The sequence below is a fragment of the Passer montanus genome, unplaced genomic scaffold, assembly GCF_014805655.1.
Source record: "Passer montanus isolate IOZ18808 unplaced genomic scaffold, ASM1480565v1 scaffold77, whole genome shotgun sequence".
Lineage (NCBI taxonomy): Eukaryota > Metazoa > Chordata > Aves > Passeriformes > Passeridae > Passer > Passer montanus.
Window position 1 is genome coordinate 1433035 of NW_024372923.1, and position 18546 is coordinate 1451580.

Below are 18546 nucleotides of genomic sequence, written 5' to 3' on the forward strand. Positions count from 1 at the left end.
GCTATGAGCACAGGTACTGTTATGGGTACAGATCCAGGTACAGATTCGTGTACAGGTGTAGACACAGGTGCAGGTACAAGCACGAGTTCATGTACTGCTTCACACACAGGTACAGGTTCAAATTCAGGTACAGGTTCAGATTCAGGTGTGGTAAGAGGTACAGTTAATGTAGAGATAGAAGCAGAGGTAAAAGCACAGGCTTGGTCACAGGTACAGGTTCAGGAAAAGGTTTAGGATGGGGCACAGATACAGGTTCAGGAGGGGCACAGGTACAGATCCAGGCACAGAACCATGCCCAGGTCCAAGCCCAGGCTCGGTCACAGGCACAGACCCATGCCCAGGTCCAAGCACAGGCTCGGTCACAGGCACAGACCCATGCCCAGGTCCAAGCACAGGCTCGGTCACAGCTCCGTGCGGGGCCCGTCCCGCCGTGAGGGACCGGCCGCTCCCGCAGCACTTCCCGAGCAGCGCCTGAGGCGCGAGCGGCTCCGCGAGGCGGCGCCTCCGTTTGAACTCAAACCACCCTCGCCGCTCCCCATTGGCTCCGCTGCGCGTCGCGCGCCGCCCCCTCCGCCAATTAGAGGCCACCGCGCTCCTTTTCGAATGTTCAACGGTCCGCGCGGTGCGTTCGTTTCTGCCTCCGCTTATCCGGTATGGGGTAAAGCTAAAAGAGTCCCTCTGCCCGGTGCCGCTTGTCGCGTTCGCGCGGGATCGATGATGTCCCGCCGCCGTGGCTGCTGCCGGCAGGCGCCGGAGGTGGCGGCGGCTCCCGGTCCGTCCGTTTGCGCGGCTCCCGGGGGCTCTGTTTTGGTGCCTGGCGGAGGGATACAGAGGGGCGGAAGGGGGGGGCGCAGTGCGAGGACTCGGGGGCCGGCGCGCGCGCGCGGGAAGGGCTCAGTGGGCGCCGCGCCGTGCCGGGAGCGCGCGTCGGACGCCGCCACACGGGGCCCCTCAGCGGCCGCCAGCGCTCCGGCTGACACAGGTACGGGTGGGCCAGCGGGGAGGGCAGTACGGCCGGGGGGACGCGGCTGTGGGGTGCCGGCTGCCGCGAGGAGGAGCTGGGCTGCCTGACACCCCGCTGCGGTGGCCACCTACCCCGCCATGGTGGCTCTGGCGCTCTGCCATGGTGGCTGTTGCCCCTTCTCCCCCGGTGTTTGCCTGTCCTGTCCCGCCTGAAGCCCGGGCTGCTGGGGTCGCTACCTGAATATCGATTTCTGCTTTTGTAGCTTTTTTGGCCTGTGGGAGCTGGTGGCTGCCGTGGGCAGGGCGCTCCCGGTGCAGACACCGAGTGTTTGCGTGCCCTGAAGCCTGAGGGACTGCCGGCTTCCCTTCCAAACTGTCTGCTTGTCAGCAGGTGTTTTATCGCATAAAACCCACCTAAACACTCCATGAGAGCCTCTCTCAACTGCTTTTAATTGCCTTGTTTTACCTTGCTGCCTTCAAATAGAGTGTTAATAAAGATGCTTCTTTGACGATTGCATGTGGTAATCGTACATATATATTAAATTACGAATTATGTGAAAATACGTGAAAGGGTATCTTTTTGCGCTGTGGGTTTGGGGTTTTTATGCCAGTTCAGTGCTGTTTCCTCCTCTGTCGTGTGTGCACCATCGCGACAGAGCCCAAGTTCCAGCCCCTTCCAGCTGTTCCTGCTGCCCCTCTCCCCTCCTTTTCCACCAGGATACAACTACAATCACCAGCTCTTTATTTTAAATCCAAATCTGAGAATTTCCCTTTGGGTAAGAGATTGAAAGATTTAGATTTATGTGAAGTTCTTAAATTGTTTATGGGACAAAATCTGTATTGCTCCTGAACCTTTCCAAGGTCCTGATGGGTAATAAAAACTACCTGAATACCAACATTAGTCTGACGATTTATATAAACACATTCCTAATCTTTTACACAGAGAAACACATATAAACAGCACTGACATCCTTCTGCTGTCTATTGGAAAATATCTAATCTCTGGAACAAAATAAAGCATAAAGGTTTACATCCATGTGCTCTCATAAACATGTAAATCATAATTAGCATGAGTAACCTGGGTGTTTTTTATAGGTAAGGTTCCTTATGTTTGAAGATGCCACGCTATGGAACAGTCGTTGTCATTAAAAGGAATGGGACTGATGGAATTGTTTTTCCACTCACCTCAACTTCTTGTTTATTTGGAAGGTGAGAATTTGCTTGCATACATTGAAATCATGAGTGTTTCCTGCAGATCATGTATTTTAATGCTTTTTTACAAAAATAAACATGCATTTAGGAATGGTGTACAGAGGAGGGAAGGTGGTACTGGACTGAGGTTAATGGAAGAGTAGAAAGTTAAACTTCATTTTATTACTGCTTTTTGTCCTTTCCTTGCCTGAACTGCTTTTATTGATTGGTTGATTTTAAATTTGTGGTCACAGGAATTCAGGGGGGGGAATTAAAGGTGATAAGACCAAAATCAAGTCAAAAGCATTAGAGATTAGCTTAAGAAAAGGACAGAAAGGAAAAGTCTGTACATTTATAAACATATTTTTACTCACTAATTTTAAGAAGGTGGAAATGGTTATGCAGGCGAGACCAAAGTCCAGTTACCTGTTTGCAGTCTCAGGTCAGAAATGTAAGCCTGAGAAGGACTTTAACAGCTCATTTTGTCTAAAAATATTCCCCAAGTCTCAGCAAGCTCTGGAGCAAGTTAATCCCACAGCACCAGCTGTGCTGTAGCCGTGTCTCAGCTTGTTGTGATCTGCTTTTTGCAGTTTGGCTGTTTCTCTGTTTCCTGATCTCAGTTCTCTGATGCTGGAAGAGTGAACTGCTTTTTTACCAGTTTAAAAAGACTTTGGTAATTAATTTTCTTCAAATTAGAGACATCACGCTGCTGTACCATTACTAACTAAAACGTTGGGAAATGCCCTAATTCTCCAGCAGATCTCCCAGTGTTTTGTGTGGAACTGAACCTGTGCTTTGCCCCCAGGAAAACAGAATGTGACATCCGCATGCGGCTGCCCTGGGTGTCCAACGAGCACTGCAAAATCGAGATCAATGAGAACAAGGAGGTGAGCTGTGATGTTTCACTGCAGCACGCATTGCCTCGCTGCATCTCTGCAGGTGTCTCACGTTTTTGTTTGCTTTTCAGGCAGTCCTGACCAATTTGAGCTCCGTGAACCCCACGCAGCTGAACGGGGCTTGCTTTGAGCAGCCTGTTCCCCTGAAGCACGGAGATGTGTTAACCATTATTGATCGTTCTTTCAGGTGCGTGCCAGGCACAGGCTCTTCAATTGTTTCATTCTAGAGTGGAAATAGTGTTTAGTTCATATTTCTCTATAAAATCTTGCAGGATTTTGTCAAAGGCAACATTGCTTGAAGTTATCTTTTTATCGCTTGTATTACGTTAAGCTAAATCAGTAAAGATAGAATTGTCTAGACATCATTCTGATTTTGTTTCAAGAGCTGTGTTAAAGCCTTTTAAATGGAGATGTGTGCACTTTTGGGAGAGGGTAACTATTCCCAAGTCATTCCTCTTAATACAGAATTGAGTCATCAATTATTTGACAAAAAATGGTATTTTAAAATCTTTTTTCAGGTTTGAATATCCTCTGCAATCAACACCGAAAAAGAGGCGTTCCAGGTCTCCAAAAGATGAAACTCTGCAGGTAACTTTGTGGCTGGGGATTTTCCTTTACAAATATATTGGTAGTAGTAGCATGGTTTTCTATTTCCTTATTCTGTTTTCTTCTTAAAATAAGTTATACTTTTCTTATTAAAAGTAACTTTTCAGCCCTAAACTGCTGTTCTGTGTTAAAATACAAATAAACTCTTTCAGATAAATGCTTTGAAGGACTTAGTAATTTTGAGTCTAAATTTTAGTCAAAAATTTGTCACCTTTTGGTAATAGAGAATTAATAATTCATTATGTTACTAAGACAGAGCTATAAATCTTCCACTGGATTTGGTAAGAAAGGGAGGTTCAAGTGTTTTCATTCTTATTTTACAGCTGCTTTGACAGCTCAGAATTTAAATGATAAAACAAGATCAATTTCTGTTCTCTAGGGCCTCAAATATATTGGCCAATGTTAAATATTGAAAAGTTTAAGGATTTAATTTGAATACTTTAAAGCTTGTTTAGGGACAGTGCATATTCCCTTATAAATAGGGTTTTTTCAATGTAGAGTTGAAAGTTGAAGTACAAAATATTTGTTGCTCTGCTGTAATGTTGTACAAATTTACAGGTTCTTCATGTTCAGCAGGTGGCAGAAGTGGAATTATTACACAAACAGCCTCAAGGAGCTAAAAGTCTTGATGCTTCAGGTTGGTACCTGTTTTATGAGGGCTTTGTTTGCTTTTGTCCCCTTAACTGCATTTATTATTGGTATTAGAATTAAAGTTAAAAGAGGAGGGAAAAGGCATTTTTCCAATGTGAGTGCACCTTGCTGTGTCAGTGGTTATCTCATCATGTTTAAATGCTGTGAATTCACCTTCGACATTAAAATTTTACTTGAACTGCTCTGCTGACCCACAGCTACACCTTTTTCTTTTTGCAAATATTGCATTATCTCATGCATTCTTTGCTAATAAAAAAAATTGGAACAAGTATAATTCTGGGGGTACATGGTATATATTGAAATAATTGTTTACAGGAACTGTTTCCTGTAGAACCAGAAAAATCCAGAGCTGCTGATTCTGGGTAATTATAACCCATAGACTGGGGAAATGCTAGGATTTCATCTTCCCATCCTTCTTGTCTTAAATAATCCAGATTTTCAGAGAAGGTTTTTTATTGTCATTTCTGGCAGATTTTTGTCCCAATTCAGAAAGCCCAGCTTACTTTCAAGTGTTCCATTTCAGTAGATCCTCGCTGACCAGGAAGATCTTTGCTGACCTGGATCTTCCCCCTTGGGAGGGAAAATAAGGAATTTTTAATCTGTATTTATGGAACTTTTGTTTGTAGCTCTGCAATTTTCAAGTAACTCTGCATCTGTATTTTTGTTTCACTTTGCTTTCTTTGTAGATAATGCTGAATGTAAAGAAAAAAATGCCAATGAAAATAAACAAACTCCAGAGGAAAATCTTCCTGAAGCTTTCCCCGTCAAACTCCAAACACCCAAATCTTCACAGAGAATACATTGTGTTCTTAAAAAGCAAAATGAAATGTCTCCCTTTAGTAAACTCTATGAAAGTGTGAAAAATGAGCTGAAAGTGAAAAAAGCTCTGCACAGGAGAAGTTCCTCTCAGCAAGCTGCAAAAGGAGACCCTGGGAGTGTTCTGCCAGAACCAGGTGCTCCCATTTCATCCCAGAGCTGTCCTTTTGATCTGGGCAGCCTGCCTAAAGGCAAGGAAACAGGCAGTGTGGAAAATATTGAAAAATGTGTAATTGTGAGACGAGAAGAAGAAAACAGCCCAGGGTTTAACCAGCTGTCAGCTGCAGGGAGAACCCCCAGGAGGAGTTTTACCAGGAGTCCTCGAGCTCCCATTTCAAAGGAGATGTCAGGAGATGCCAGTCAGAGTCCAGTGCCGGATCCCAAGGAATTAAGGACACCAGGCAGATCCAGAAGTGCTGCAGTTACACCCAGATCCAGCAAGGGGAACCACAGGAACTCTCTGGTTTTGCTGGAGCAGTGCTCCATAGAAAGGTTTGAGTGTCCAGTTCAAGGGGCAGTGTGCAGTCCCACCAACTGCAGTGCTGCTGAAGGATCTCCGTGTGTGCTGAGCACACCAAGGCCCAGGAGGAAGAGTCCTCGGTCTCTTTTTGTGTCACCTCCCAGAGAAACCACTGAAGTGAATCCTGGAAATCCTGACGCTTCAAGGACACCACGGCGTGGGTTGTTGAAACTGAAGTCACTTCCAGAGATCCCAGCTGAAGTTCCAAGTGAAGATGCAGGGTGCAGAATCGAGAACACACAACTGCCTTTGCCAGAAGACAAAAGCTTAAAGCAGCGACGAAACAGCAAACAACGAACACCAGGAAAACCTGCCCAAGAGGTGCTGAAAGAAATCTGGGATCAGGCAAACCTGGATAACTCAAAGGTGGGACACTGTGAAACCCCTGCCTCTCTCTCTAATTCCAAGAGTCCCAGAAGAAGCAGCAGGGAAAGTAAAGAATTCTTGGACAAAAGTGCCCATTTAGAGGCATTGGCTGCAGAAGGAATGTTGGCATCTCCTGCTGGTCAGACACCTGGAAGGAAAAGGGGAAGGCCAAGGAGCTCTGGAGTGCTGGCTGAAACAGCACCGGAGACAAACACTGCTCAGGACCAGCATGATTCAGACAGAAAAGTCAGTGCAACTCCAACAGAACTGACCATGAACACATGTCACCAAAACCAGGATTTGGAAGATGATCCAAGACCTCGGAGACCATCAGTCAAGAGAAGATCTTCTGGAAATGCTGCTGAGCTGAGAGACACTGAGCCTGGCTCAGAAACCAAAACTGTTGGCCTCTTGCAAGGAGAAGACTCAGGTAAGTACTTTGAATTCCCTGCCTTTTTTTTTTTGTATTTGAGAAACTCTGTAGCACTTTTGTAAGAATTCCTCCACTTGGGTAAAATGTGGAACAAATTACTGACAGTAATAGTAAAATATTTATCATGGAGTTACATTTGACCTTAACAATACATAATATGTATAAAATATCCTGAATTTAATCTATTTCCCTTTGAGGTAAGTTTCTCTGGGTTTGTTTCCAACTTTGAAATGCACAAGGAAAGATTAAAATGCTGCCTTGTATTCTTGGAGATCTAAAAATCGTTTCAATTGTTATCTTCAGGCAAGACAAAAAGAATCTCTCAGAAGAGGAAAAGTGGTGAAACGCTCCCTCAGACTCTGGGCAAAAGAAAGAGAGTGTCCTTTGGTGGTCATCTGAGCCCAGAACTCTTCGATAAAAGCTTGCCTCCCAACTCTCCCCTGAAAAGAGGAGCTCTCCCTGCCAGGAGGAGTTTACCCCATGGAAACTCTCCTCGGGCTGTGCTCAAAAAGGCTCAGGGCTTGAAGCATTGGATAGATCAGGTAAATGTTCAGAGTAATCAAGTTGCTGAGTCCATTACTGCAATCAGAATTTATAAATTCTATTGTATATGTATTTATTATTTATTAATTCAAAATTAGTAGTAACCTGTGTGTGTTGCATGCTGGTGTCACTCATGAGTGGTTTGGGATGCTCAGAGAATCATCAGCTAAAACAGGTTTATAATAAAGTGAAAGTACAACCAAGTTCATTGGCAAGGTCACTCTGCTACTTACTGGATGAGTAAAACACACAAGGGAAAATCAGGCTAAAAGTTTAAAATCAGTCAATTTGAAACTATAGTTGACATAAAATTATTTCATTGGTGGCTGGGGATGGATGAAGGGTGAGGATCAAAAGTAAGGTAAACCCTCCTGCCCAACTTAGCCCAGACTTGATCAACAGTTTAGGAATCATTTATCATTCCTGAAAAAGTAAAATCCAAGTCTCAGGCAGGGTTTGCCTGAACTGATCACTTCATTAAAAAGAAGGAAATATCCTCCATTCATTAATTATTTTTTTTTTCTAGGAAGAAAAAAAGTCACCCAAAAGTTCCCCAGCCCAGCAGCCCCCAGATGCCTCATCCCCTGTCTCAACACCCAAAATCCCTTCAGGCTCCCCAGCCCCCTTCAGGAAAGGGCGTTTCTCCATCTCCCAGCCCCCCACACCATTCCCCATTGCAGAGGAGAAGGATGCTGGCACAGAAGACATGGATCCAGAGGGGAAGAGTGGTGTCCAGGGGAAAACCCCAAAATCTTCCCCTGCTGCCCAAGACGCCAAAGCCTTGGTGACAGGGACACCTGCCAAGTCAGCCAGAGGTGCCCAGCTGCGCTGGAAGGGCTCCTCCAGGAAGAGCAGAGGTGGGGCTGTGGCTGTTATCAGTGCCAAGAGGAGAAGTGGTGCCTCCAGTGCCAATTTATTAGGTTGGTTTCAACAGTTAATTTTTAATACTCACTTTTCATGCTTTTAAAATACAGGAACCACAATGGAAAAAGTTTGTTTTGTTATGCAGATGCCACCAAATAATTGGTGAATCTTCTGAAATCTGCTGGCCTTAGTGGAAGTGAAAAGTGTTGTATTTTCTCATTCATTCAGCAAATGTATTAAAACATCTATCAACTCATTTAAAGACAAATACTAATGCTCAGAAGTTAAAAAATGGTAAAATTAACATTCTTTTTGCAAGGTTAGAGTCATGATCTTTAAAATCTGTCAAGTAGCGTTAAACTAAACCATGTTTATCACATCAGTTTTGTTTTGAAAAACTTAACATTTTATAGCAATGCAGTTTCACTTTGGTTATTCTGTGCCTTCTTTTTATACTCACAAGGCTCACAAACTTTGTGCAGGAACTGGGCCACATTTCACTACTCAAAGTGGTACATAACTGATAGAAATAAAAAATAGGATCATAACTGGGTGTTACTTTCAAATCCTCAGAATTCCCTGTGTTGAACATGATTTCAAACAGTTTTGACAGCATTGGAAACTAATAGGGGAGTTCTGGTTGTGCAGGTTTTGACTTTTGAATAAACTTTGAAGTAGGGTGTATTTGTCACCTGTTTTCATCAGTTAAATCAGTTTGACAAAGTCAAATTCCCCATTCACCCAGGATTTTTTATTACTTTATTATTCTGTCCATTTTAATGGCAGGAGAGCTCTTGACAAATACCAGTGGCATTCCATTTCTCACCACCTCTGTAATGTGCTTTTTAATATCACTGCATCAATTCCTTCTGTAATTGGAAAAGAACATCACAGCTCTTAAAAATTTCAGCTCCAAAATAAAACTGTTTCCAGTGCTAGTTCAGATAATTTCCTGGATGCTTGGTATTTTCCTCTGCATCCTGCACACCCTGCCAATGTCAGCTTTTCAAAGTTCTTTTTATTTACAGACTGACATAGCAATTCTGACAAAGAGAATAACAACATCCTTTTCTTGGATGGAAAAGGAACAGCATTCCCCTTTTTATCTCTGCTTTAAAAAGTATTTTCTTTTATATGATCCCTCTGTTCTGGTAGCTTTTTTTCCTGAAGTAAACAAGGCAGGTGTCCTACAACTTCCAGCTTCATTTATTCCACAGCTGTAATTCCCTGCTCCCACTGCTGTGTACAGAATGATGCTGTGATGAAGGGAACCTTGCTTTGGGAATTTTGGGAGTGTGTCACAAGGAGAAGGTGATACAAGAAAGATTATGGGAAGTCTGTAAATCTAAATTCAGGATAAATAACTGAAATTCCTCAGGAAGGTGGTGAAATAAACTTCACTTAGAAACAATTTCTCTTCTGTTAAATCTCACCAGAGTAAAGCTCATCTATAATGAACGAGGCTGAAAAGCTCATGGCAAGTTTCTGTTGGGAAAAATGAGTTCCTTCCAAAAGAGAGAGGAAGGAATTGGGTCAGTGTTCAGCTGTAGGATCTGAGCTGTGTTTGACACTGTGTGAAGCTCATTGTTTTGGTGTGGAAAGCCACACTGGGTACTTGGAGTCTTCAGCTGAAATGGGGTTTTCAAATTGAGAATATTTCAGAGAACACTTCAGGTGTTACCAGGTCATAACAACCACTTTCCTCTGCCAGACTGCAGAAAATGTATTGGAATCATAACGAAATAATTGTGAACTTCTATTTATGCAGCTGAGAGTTAAATTGGTTTTCTCTCCTTTTCTTCTAGTTGCAAAATCTTGGGCAGAAGTGGTAAAATTGGGGGTTGCAAGACCACAGCCAAAGACTGCTAAAAAAAGTGTCCGTAAAGGAAGAGCCCTGAAGAAACTAAACCACCCCCCAAAGGTATCCTTTTCTTTTTTTTGTGTTGCTTTGTTTTCCTGCATATCCACCAGGAAGCTTGGATGGATTTTGATTGAGTAGCTGAGCTCTTGGTGTGATGTAAAATGGGAGTTGATGTCTCCCACAGCATATGGGAAATGGAGATTTGTATAAAAAGAATCACAGAATTATTAGGGTTGGAAAAGACCTCCAAGATCTTGGAATCCAACCTCTGATTCTAAAAATCAGGCAGGACCTGCCTTTCCTAAACTCAGGCTGGCTAGGCCTTCCAACCCTTGCTGGCACTGGACATCCTCCAGCCTTCTGGAGCCTCCCAGTTAACCATGGCTGATGATAAATTATGGAAGGAGCTTGGCCACCTCTTCCACCATCAATCTTTGTTTAAGAACTCTTTAACTTTTTTTTTTTTCTTTTCCCTCTGCAGACTCCAGAGAAGAAAATAAAAGGTCACTTCAGCACAGGTCATGCAGAGTCACCTGCTACCATAGTTGTAGGTAGAGCTTATTCCACCACAGTCAGGTCAGCTGGACACGTCCCTAAAGTGGTGAAAAATCCCAAGCTGAAGCTCAACATGGAAATGGATGAAAGTTTCACAGGTGAGATTTCAAAGTCTGTTGCTTCATCTGCCTGCTGTGCAGTTCTTCTGTCAGAACATCTCATTTCTCCAAATATCATTTCTAGGGGTGCCTGAAATGTTCCAAACTCCAGAAGACCAGGGAGGAAGAACATTTCCTTTGGCTGCTGCTCAGAATGCTGATGTTACACCACCATGGGCTGCAGGAGACATTTCTGACTTGCACACTCCTGAGGAATCTGGTAGGTTTGGTATTTTAAAAAAGAATATTTAGGTATATTATGGGTTAGCAGCAGTCTCAGCCTAGGCGGACTTAACTGAGGTGAAGCATCCAGCAACTGTGAAAGGAACCATTGAGATTTATCAGGTATTGAAAGAAAATGTAGTTCCAGTTAATTTCTGAGTAGGATATTTTATTATTCATTCCATTTGGTATGGAACTTCAAGCTGCTGATGTGTTGTTTCAGACACTGAATGCCCAATGCTCGTGTTTGGATTTTGATTTCAAGAAGGGTATATTTGAATTTAATTTTTTTATTATGCAGCAATTAAAATGCTTTGATTTTCTGCTTAATTTGTTTTCCAAATGACATAAGTCTACTGCTTATTTCAGGAGAGATGATGGTGTCACCATTAAATAATTCAGATGCTTCAGAGCAGAAGCAAGAGAGTCCAGGCATATTCCACCTTCTGAGAGAGGAGTCATCTCCATCTATGTTTGATGAAATAGCCACAAAAACTCCTGTAAAAAGAAAAGCTGTGCACAAGGATGCTGTGGATAGTTTAGCAGTAATTTCGGAAAAACCAGCATCTCAGGTGAAATCAGGAAGTAAAAGGAGGACTCCAAAGCAGAAGCTGGAGCCAGCTGAGGTCATGTCAAGCAAAAGGAAGATTTTAAGGACCCCTGAGCAAAAGTCAGAACCAGGAGAGGCTTTGTCAGGTATCAAGAGGCTCATGAAGACCCCAAGGCAGAGGCCTGAGCCTACAGAGGTTTTGTCAGGCATCAAACAGCTCATGAAGACCCCAAATCAGAACTTGGAGCCTACAGAAGTTTTGTCAGGCACCAAGCACCTCTTGAAGACCCCAGATCAGAAGTTGGAGCCTGTAGAGGTTCTGTCAGGCATCAAACAGCTCATGAAGACCCCAAATCAGAAATTGGAGCCTGTAGAGGTTCTGTCAGGTATCAAACAGCTCTTGAAGACCCCAAAGCAGAAACTGGAGCCTGAGGAGGTTCTGTCAGGTATCAAACAGCTCTTGAAGACCCCAAAGCAGAAACTGGAGCCTGAGGAGGTTCTGTCAGGTATCAAACAGCTCTTGAAGACCCCAGATCAGAAATTGGAGCCTGTAGAGGCTTTGCCAGGCATCAAACAGCTCATGAAGACCCCAAAGCAGAAACTGGAGCCTGGACAGGTTCTGTCAGGCATCAGAGAGCTCATGAAGACCCTAAAGCAGAAACTGGAGCCTGTGGAGGCTTTGTCAGGCATCAGACAGCTCATGAAGACCCCAAAGCAGAAACTGGAGCCTGGACAGGTTCTGTCAGGCATCAGAGAGCTCATGAAGACCCTAAAGCAGAAACTGGAGCCTGTAGAGACTTTGTCAGGCATCAAACAGCTCATGAAGACCCCAAAACAGAAACTGGAGCCTGTGGAGGCTTTGTCAGGCATCAGACAGCTCATGAGGACCCCACGGCGGAAGCCAGAGCCAGTGGAGGACCTGTCGGGCATTAAGCAGCTCCTGAAGACCCCACAGCAAGAGCTGGAACCACTCACAGATGAAGTTGCCTTGAAAAGGTTGCTAGAGACTCCAGTAGAGAGCAGGGAAGCAGTAAAAGCTGTGCCAGGTGTGACTTCAACCAAGAAAACCCCAAAGCTGAAATCCCAACCCATGGAAGACATGGTTGGGATCAGCCGCATTTTCCGGACACCAAAGGAAAAGGTTGAGCCTGTGGAAAACATGTTTGGAATTAGCAGATTGATGAAATCTCCTAAAGAGAAATATCAGCCAGTTGAGGATTTTGTGGGGCTGCAAAGGCTCATGGCAGAACCCAGGCAGAAATCTTCTGATTCTGAAGTGGACTATGCTGGAGTGACTGAAATGTTTGGTACCCCAGAGGAAATGAAGGTAAATACTTCAACTTTTGAAAAGGGTGTTTTTAGACTTTGAAACCTGTGGTTTAAATTCATATAGACTTTCTTGTATGACACTTTGTATCTTGCAACATTTTATAGGGAAAGCTACATTTGTGTGTGTTAAAATGTATTTATTTGAAAGGACCTGTCACAAACGAGTGTTTGAAGGTTGTTTAGGTATCATAAAAACAGGCTTAATATAAAAGTGGTTAGGTTAATATAAAAGTGACATTCCCAGCACCTCTCACTCACCATTCCACACTGACCATTACAGGTAGGAGAAGTGAAGTTCTGCAGTCAGTGGGTCAGGTTTGGTGAGGTCTGTGCCCAGCCTGGTTTGTTCTGGTGCTGCTTTTTGTGTGAAGAATCTTGATCTTCAGTGGAGATGTGCTGACATCACTGCCAGTATCATTTCCTGAAAAAAATATTTTTATTCTGATATTCTATATGTTAAATTCTGAGTATCCCTGGGCTTAGTGCTTAGAACACAATAAAACACTACAGAACACTCAATTTCTCTTCAATACCCCAAATTCCCTTTCAGCACTCATTTAGGCACTCCTCAACCTCTCTGCAATGTTGTCTTTCACTTTAGATGGCAAGAATTGAATTTGCTGTGTTGGTGGGTTTATATCAGATAAATGGATGTATGTATAAGACTAAGTGATTTAATTTGTACAGAAAATAGTTTCACAAGCTTTTTTATAAACATTGCTGTACATTCATCTGGTATTGGTTGGCTCCATAAGTTCTTATCCTGTCAGACATGCATTTATTCAGTATTTTTTATTCCTTTAGGTCAGATCAGTATATGTTATGGATTCTCAGGGAGAAATTGCACCTCCTGGTTCTAATTCCAGTCATAAACATGGTAAGAACAAGTATTTTGCTTAGAGGAGTAGTGAATGTATAAAATCATAAATGTTACCATGAAGTTCAAATGTTGTTTAAACCTCTCTCATTGAGCCCAGCTATTTCCTGAGCTAAGATCATTTTTGCCATTTGACCTATCCAAATAAATTAAGCAACTTCAGTCAGAGGCCTGGCCTTAAATGGTAGGGATTGGTTAAATATTTCTTTATTTATTCTATGATTTGTTTGAGCAAGATGCCTCTGTGAGGAAAATGGAAATACACAGATACTTTGATCAGGCACAGCAATGTCTAATTTTTGTTTGTGCTCTTTACCCTGTTCTAGAAGAGAAAGGAAAAGTTTCCCAAGGTGAAGATTCCCAACAGAAGGACTCATCTGGGGAAGAGCAGCCTACCCAGAGACCCAGAAGGGGCAGGAGAGCTGTACCTCCTGCTGCAACAAAACCAAGTGAAAATGGTGTGAGTTTAAAGGATTTGCAGAGTCCTGACACCCAAGAGGAGATGGGAGTGATCACACCTGAAAACAAGGGAAGAGGAAGGAGGACAAAGCGTTGCATACAAGAAGTTGTTCCAAAGTGTCCTGATCAGGAAGGGCTTGACATTGTGAAACCACCTGGAGCTACCCAGAGACCAGGGAGAGGTAAAAGGAAAGAGCTGAGGGAGTTAAAACATCAAAATGAAAATCTGGAGTCTCGTGTTGAAGATTCCTCAGTGCTACAAAAAGCACCTGCAAATACCAAACAGAGTTTGCAGGACTGTGGCATCAGTGAAACTGAAGATGATCCAGGCACAAAAACAGGACTGGGAAACATTCAGAGTGAAATCTGTCAGCTGCAAACAGGTTCAAATAATCCTGATAGCAAAGGTACTGACAGTGGGATAGAGGACTGTGAAGAAGTGCTCCTGTCACCAAGGAGGAGGCGCAGAGGAGTGGAGAACACAGAACCAGTGATTCTCCCCAGAAGAGGGAGACGAGCAAGGAATGACCAAGGTGAAGCAGCTTCTCCAGGAGACCTTCACAGAGCAGCCAAAAAGCTTCGTAAAGACCCATCCCCAAAGGTTTCACAAAGACAGGAACAGGCTTGTGACAAAGCTCCTGAGGCTGCCACAGCACAAGAATCTGAAAATGGCACTAAACTTGAACTAAAGGCAGCAGAGAGAAGAGTTAAATCTCTTAGAAGTACTAGAAACAGAAAGCACTCAGCTGAAATAAAAGCAGACACTTGTGGGGTCGTGCTTGAAAATACACAAAACATTCAGCAAACTGAGGAAACATCAACAGAAACTGATGCTGAAATGCAATCCCACGTGAAAAATGAGATGAAAGGATCTCAGGGATGTGAAACAGAAAATGCTCAGGAAAATACAACAGAGGCAGCTCGAAGATTAAAGGCAGAGTCACCTTCTGCAGAGACAAACAAAATGCCAGTCAGTGCTCAGAACATGGAAGCAAAGAGGACTAGAAACAGGAGAGGCAAAAAAGACTCTTTGGAGCAAGAAGCTGAGGAATTCACTGAAAATGTGAACAGCCAAAAACCAACTGCTCCCAAACTTAATTCAGAAACAGAAGTGGATGAATCTTCTCTCCAGGATTCCATGGGCTCTGTGTGTGTCAGTGCAGCCCCAGGCAGGAAGGAGCAGGCCAGCCCAGGTGCCCCATCAGTCCCTGCTGCAGACGGTGCCAGTCCTGCTCAGGGCAGTCAGAGGAGGACGAGAAATGAACGGGGAATACTTCAAGAACAGCAAACTGGAATCCTGCAGGGCAATCCAGCACAAAGAAATGCAGGGATGCGTAGAAGAGGAAGAGGTAAAAAAGTTAATTTTCAGCTTGAAGAAGGCAGTTCCAAAGCAGTAGAAGGAAAAAGTTTAGCTGAGGGTGATGAAGGGATGACTGCCAAAGATAACCAACATGAGAGTTCCGAAAATCCTCCTTCACAGGGAAGGAGGGGCAGGAGAAAGCAACTTGATTCCACCCCACAGAAAGCTAGTCCTGCCTTGGTGGAAAAACAAACGTTAAGTGCAGATCACAGGAAAGATGAGGCTGTTGTACAAGAACCAGGATCAGCTTTGGAAGCTGCTCCCTCTTCAGCAGGGGACAATCCACCGAGGCGGGGCAGGAGACGCGAGGTGGCCGCAGCATCACAGAGCAGATCTCCTTCTGTCAGAACGAGACGTAGGCTGCTGGAAGGTGGTGCTAGACAGATGGCAGAGAGAGAAGAGGAAAATCCAGCTCTGGGTAATAAAACTTTACAGCCAAAAGTGAATGCACCAGCAAGGGACAGAAGGAAAAAGATGGATCCGGCAGCAGAGGCAAGAAGTTCAAGTCCTCTCCAGGGAAAATGTGGCTTGTCAGAGACTAAAGATGAGGGTACTCAGGAAGAACAAAGTGTGCCTTTGGAAGCAGTGTCCTGTGCAAAGGAGAAGCCAGCAGGAAGGAGCAGGAGGAAAGAAACTGCTCTGGCATCACACACAACCAATTCCATCTCTCTTCGAGGGAAGCGCAGGTTGCCGGCAGGTGATGGAGAAGAAGCTCCCAAAGAAAAGCAGAATGTTCCCGTAGAAACTTGTGATTCATCTGGAAAAGAAAATCAACTGAGAAGAGGCAGGAGGAAGGAAATTACCCCCTTGGTAGAAGCCAAAAGTTCTATTCAGGGAAACCAGATCCTGTCAAAGCAAAGTGGTAGAAAAAATAACAATATGGAAGCTAAACAGAATTTGGACAATTCTTCCCAAGAAAATACAGAGCTTGTAAAAGGGAGCGCAAAGCAAGCAACCACTTCAGTGGCTCTTAGTCCCACCTCACTTCAGGGTTTGCCAGAAGATGGTAAAGACAGAATTCCTGAAGAAAAAAGTAAACTTTTGGACATAGCTCCACCTGCAAATGAAATTCCATCAAGAGTGAGCAGGAAGAAAACAACTTCTTCCACTTCTGAAGAAACAATTTCCACTTCTCTCAGGGGAAAACCCAACCTGCCCAGAGGCAGAGGTCAAAAGAGGATTCTTAAAGAAAGTGAAGATGCATCTCCAGAAAATAATCCATGCCAGGGGAGAACAAGGCAGTTGAGAAACAATAGGAGGAAGGTGGAGGTGTCAGAGGCAGCTACTTCTTCTCCCCATGAAAGCAGTGACTTGCCAGGAAATGGCCACACTCTGGGAGCTCAGGATTTGAGTGGAGCACCCCCTGGTTCTGAAGAGAATCAGTCTGGAGAGGGCCAGGAGGGTGACCCTGCTCCGCAGGCAGCCCCCTCCTCTCGCAGAAGGAAGTGCCAGCTGCCAGCAGAGGACGTGGCACCCAAAAGATTCAGATCAGGTGAGGCAAGGCTTGGCTTTCTCCACAACAATTGTGTGCAGAGCTCTGGGGCTGCTGATGGAAAAGATCCAAGATCCCAGCCCCTCCACGTCCCTCCTGAGCTGAGGGACCCAAACTGGGCACAGCACTGGAGGTGCCTCCCCAGTGCCCAGTGCAGGGGGACAATCACTGCTGCCTCCTAAAATATTCCCTGGAGTTTTCAGCTTGACTTAGAAACTCCCAATTAGAAAATATTATCAAATGAATACTTTGAGATAGAAATGGCAGCAAGTTTTTAGTGCTACAGGAAGGAATTTCCTGCCATAAAACCTGCTCTGTTTTCATTTTTGCAGGACTTTGGTGTTGGTTCTGTTTTAGTTTTACATATCAGTGGAAGGAATTTTAGCTAAAATGGCAGCTAATTGGTTTTGGTGCTCTCATTAATGTTAACCTACTTTCAGAAATAGCTGTAAATCCTCAGGGATCCAACTTAAAGGATATTGCATGTGCAGAATTGTGGGGTTGGTATCTGGTTTGTTGAATTCAGATGTAATCTTTGAAATGTTGTCATGGGGGACATTTCCTTTCAAAACAATGTAGGTGAGGATGGAATTTTGTGGGAAATGTTTGATTGATGATACAAATTGACATTTTTTCCATGTGCAATTAGGGAATGATGAAAATGGGTCTGTCCAAAGAGGAAGAAGAAACAAAACTAAACTTGGAGAAGAGGATGCAAGGGCAGCTCCGACCACTGGAGGGATGGAGAGGAGGACAAGATCCAGCACAAGAACAAGGAAATAGCCTTAAGAGTCCCAGAACAAGTTTTTAAATCAGTTCAGTAATTCCAATTGCAGGTTTTTTTTAATGTGAATTGATTTGTGTTGCTATCTTATTGTAAAGCTTTCTTTCCTGGGTGATTTCTCATAGGCAGCTCTTCAGCACAGCCAACAAACTCCAATTTCCTCCTCAGCCCAGCCAACCTCTCTCTTCTTGGTTGCAGCTGTGGCTTGTTCTTAATCTTTGGTAGTTGGTACAGCTGCAACTCCTCAGGGGTAACATGACCTTATATTCCATCCCCCCACAGATTTGCACTCTGATTTTAAGCTAAGATTTCTGGTAATTACATGGTTACTTCACAAAATATACTTCTTAATGTAGATAAGATAGGAAGTAGATATTTCTTTAGTAGCTTTGCCAACGTGTGGTGGTTCCTAAACCATGGGGTGCTTGTGTAAAGCTGCAAACATAAATTACATTTTGTTTTACCAGTGTTTCTCCCTTTTTCTTGTTGATCAGTACAGCAATCAGGAAGCCATATTACTGCCAGCTAAAGCTATTTTCTGCTGAAATTTCCCTACGCTTAAGTTTTATTTTTTGTTGGAGTTCTGTAAATATTCTCTTTTTTAAAAAAATAGTTGTATTAGCAGAAATATTATGCTAAATTTTTAATAAGTTTTTTAAAAGAGAATTAAATTTGTATTGAAAAGTGCAGCTTTTGAAGTCATTAAACTTGTAAACAATTTGGGACTTGTGTGGTTTTTTGGTTTTAAGAATCCTTAAGTATGTAATTGCTGCTGACTTACAAGTTCATTTCTAAGGTTGATCCTCTCTGGTTAATGTGCTTTGCAGACAGAGTTTTTAGGATTTTTTACAGATAATTTGTCTTCAATTTGTAAGCTGGGGGCTTCTTAAATGCAGAAACTGAAAATTCAGCCTGGGCATCAAACTTGTGTGCAGTTTTTGGACCTGAATTAAAATCCTCTGTTTATGTGGTGTGTGAGGAGTTGGGGATGTTTCTGCAGCAGAGCACTTGGAATTGGGATTGTTCAGGTTGGAAAAGACCCCCAAGACTCCAAACCTCAGATCTGATATAAAATTATGGGGTTTTTTTAAATTTAGGCTGGATTTTTTG

General features: G+C 43.5%; 1 protein-coding gene across 2 annotated transcripts; it reads left to right on the forward strand.

The window, feature by feature from the left end:
- Positions 1 to 874: 874 nt before the first annotated feature.
- On the forward strand, positions 875 to 18159 carry MKI67 (marker of proliferation Ki-67). 2 transcript variants are annotated; one of them, XM_039731453.1, is made up of 16 exons: positions 875 to 982; positions 2059 to 2172; positions 2960 to 3041; positions 3122 to 3237; positions 3569 to 3638; positions 4215 to 4293; positions 4994 to 6439; positions 6746 to 6984; positions 7512 to 7905; positions 9655 to 9770; positions 10192 to 10363; positions 10449 to 10583; positions 10955 to 12462; positions 13269 to 13341; positions 13668 to 16652; positions 17302 to 18159. In XM_039731453.1, the coding sequence occupies exons 2-16, from the start codon at positions 2081 to 2083 to the stop codon at positions 17433 to 17435; spliced, it is 7641 nt and encodes a 2546-aa protein (XP_039587387.1). In that variant the 5' UTR covers positions 875 to 982; positions 2059 to 2080; the 3' UTR covers positions 17436 to 18159. The 2 variants fall into 2 exon arrangements, with proteins under 2 accessions (XP_039587387.1, XP_039587388.1); XM_039731454.1 differs by having other exon boundaries at positions 2968 to 3041.
- The last annotated feature ends 387 nt before the right edge of the window (positions 18160 to 18546 follow it).

Excerpts from the sequence above, each read along its gene's own strand:
- MKI67 (XM_039731453.1), top strand. The coding sequence starts at position 2,081 with ATGCCACGCTATGGAACAGTCGTTGTCATTAAAAGGAATGGGACTGAT. Across the intron at positions 3,238-3,568 it reads ATTATTGATCGTTCTTTCAG|GTTTGAATATCCTCTGCAAT; the intron begins GTGCGTGCCAGG and ends ATCTTTTTTCAG. Across the intron at positions 6,440-6,745 it reads CTTGCAAGGAGAAGACTCAG|GCAAGACAAAAAGAATCTCT; the intron begins GTAAGTACTTTG and ends TGTTATCTTCAG.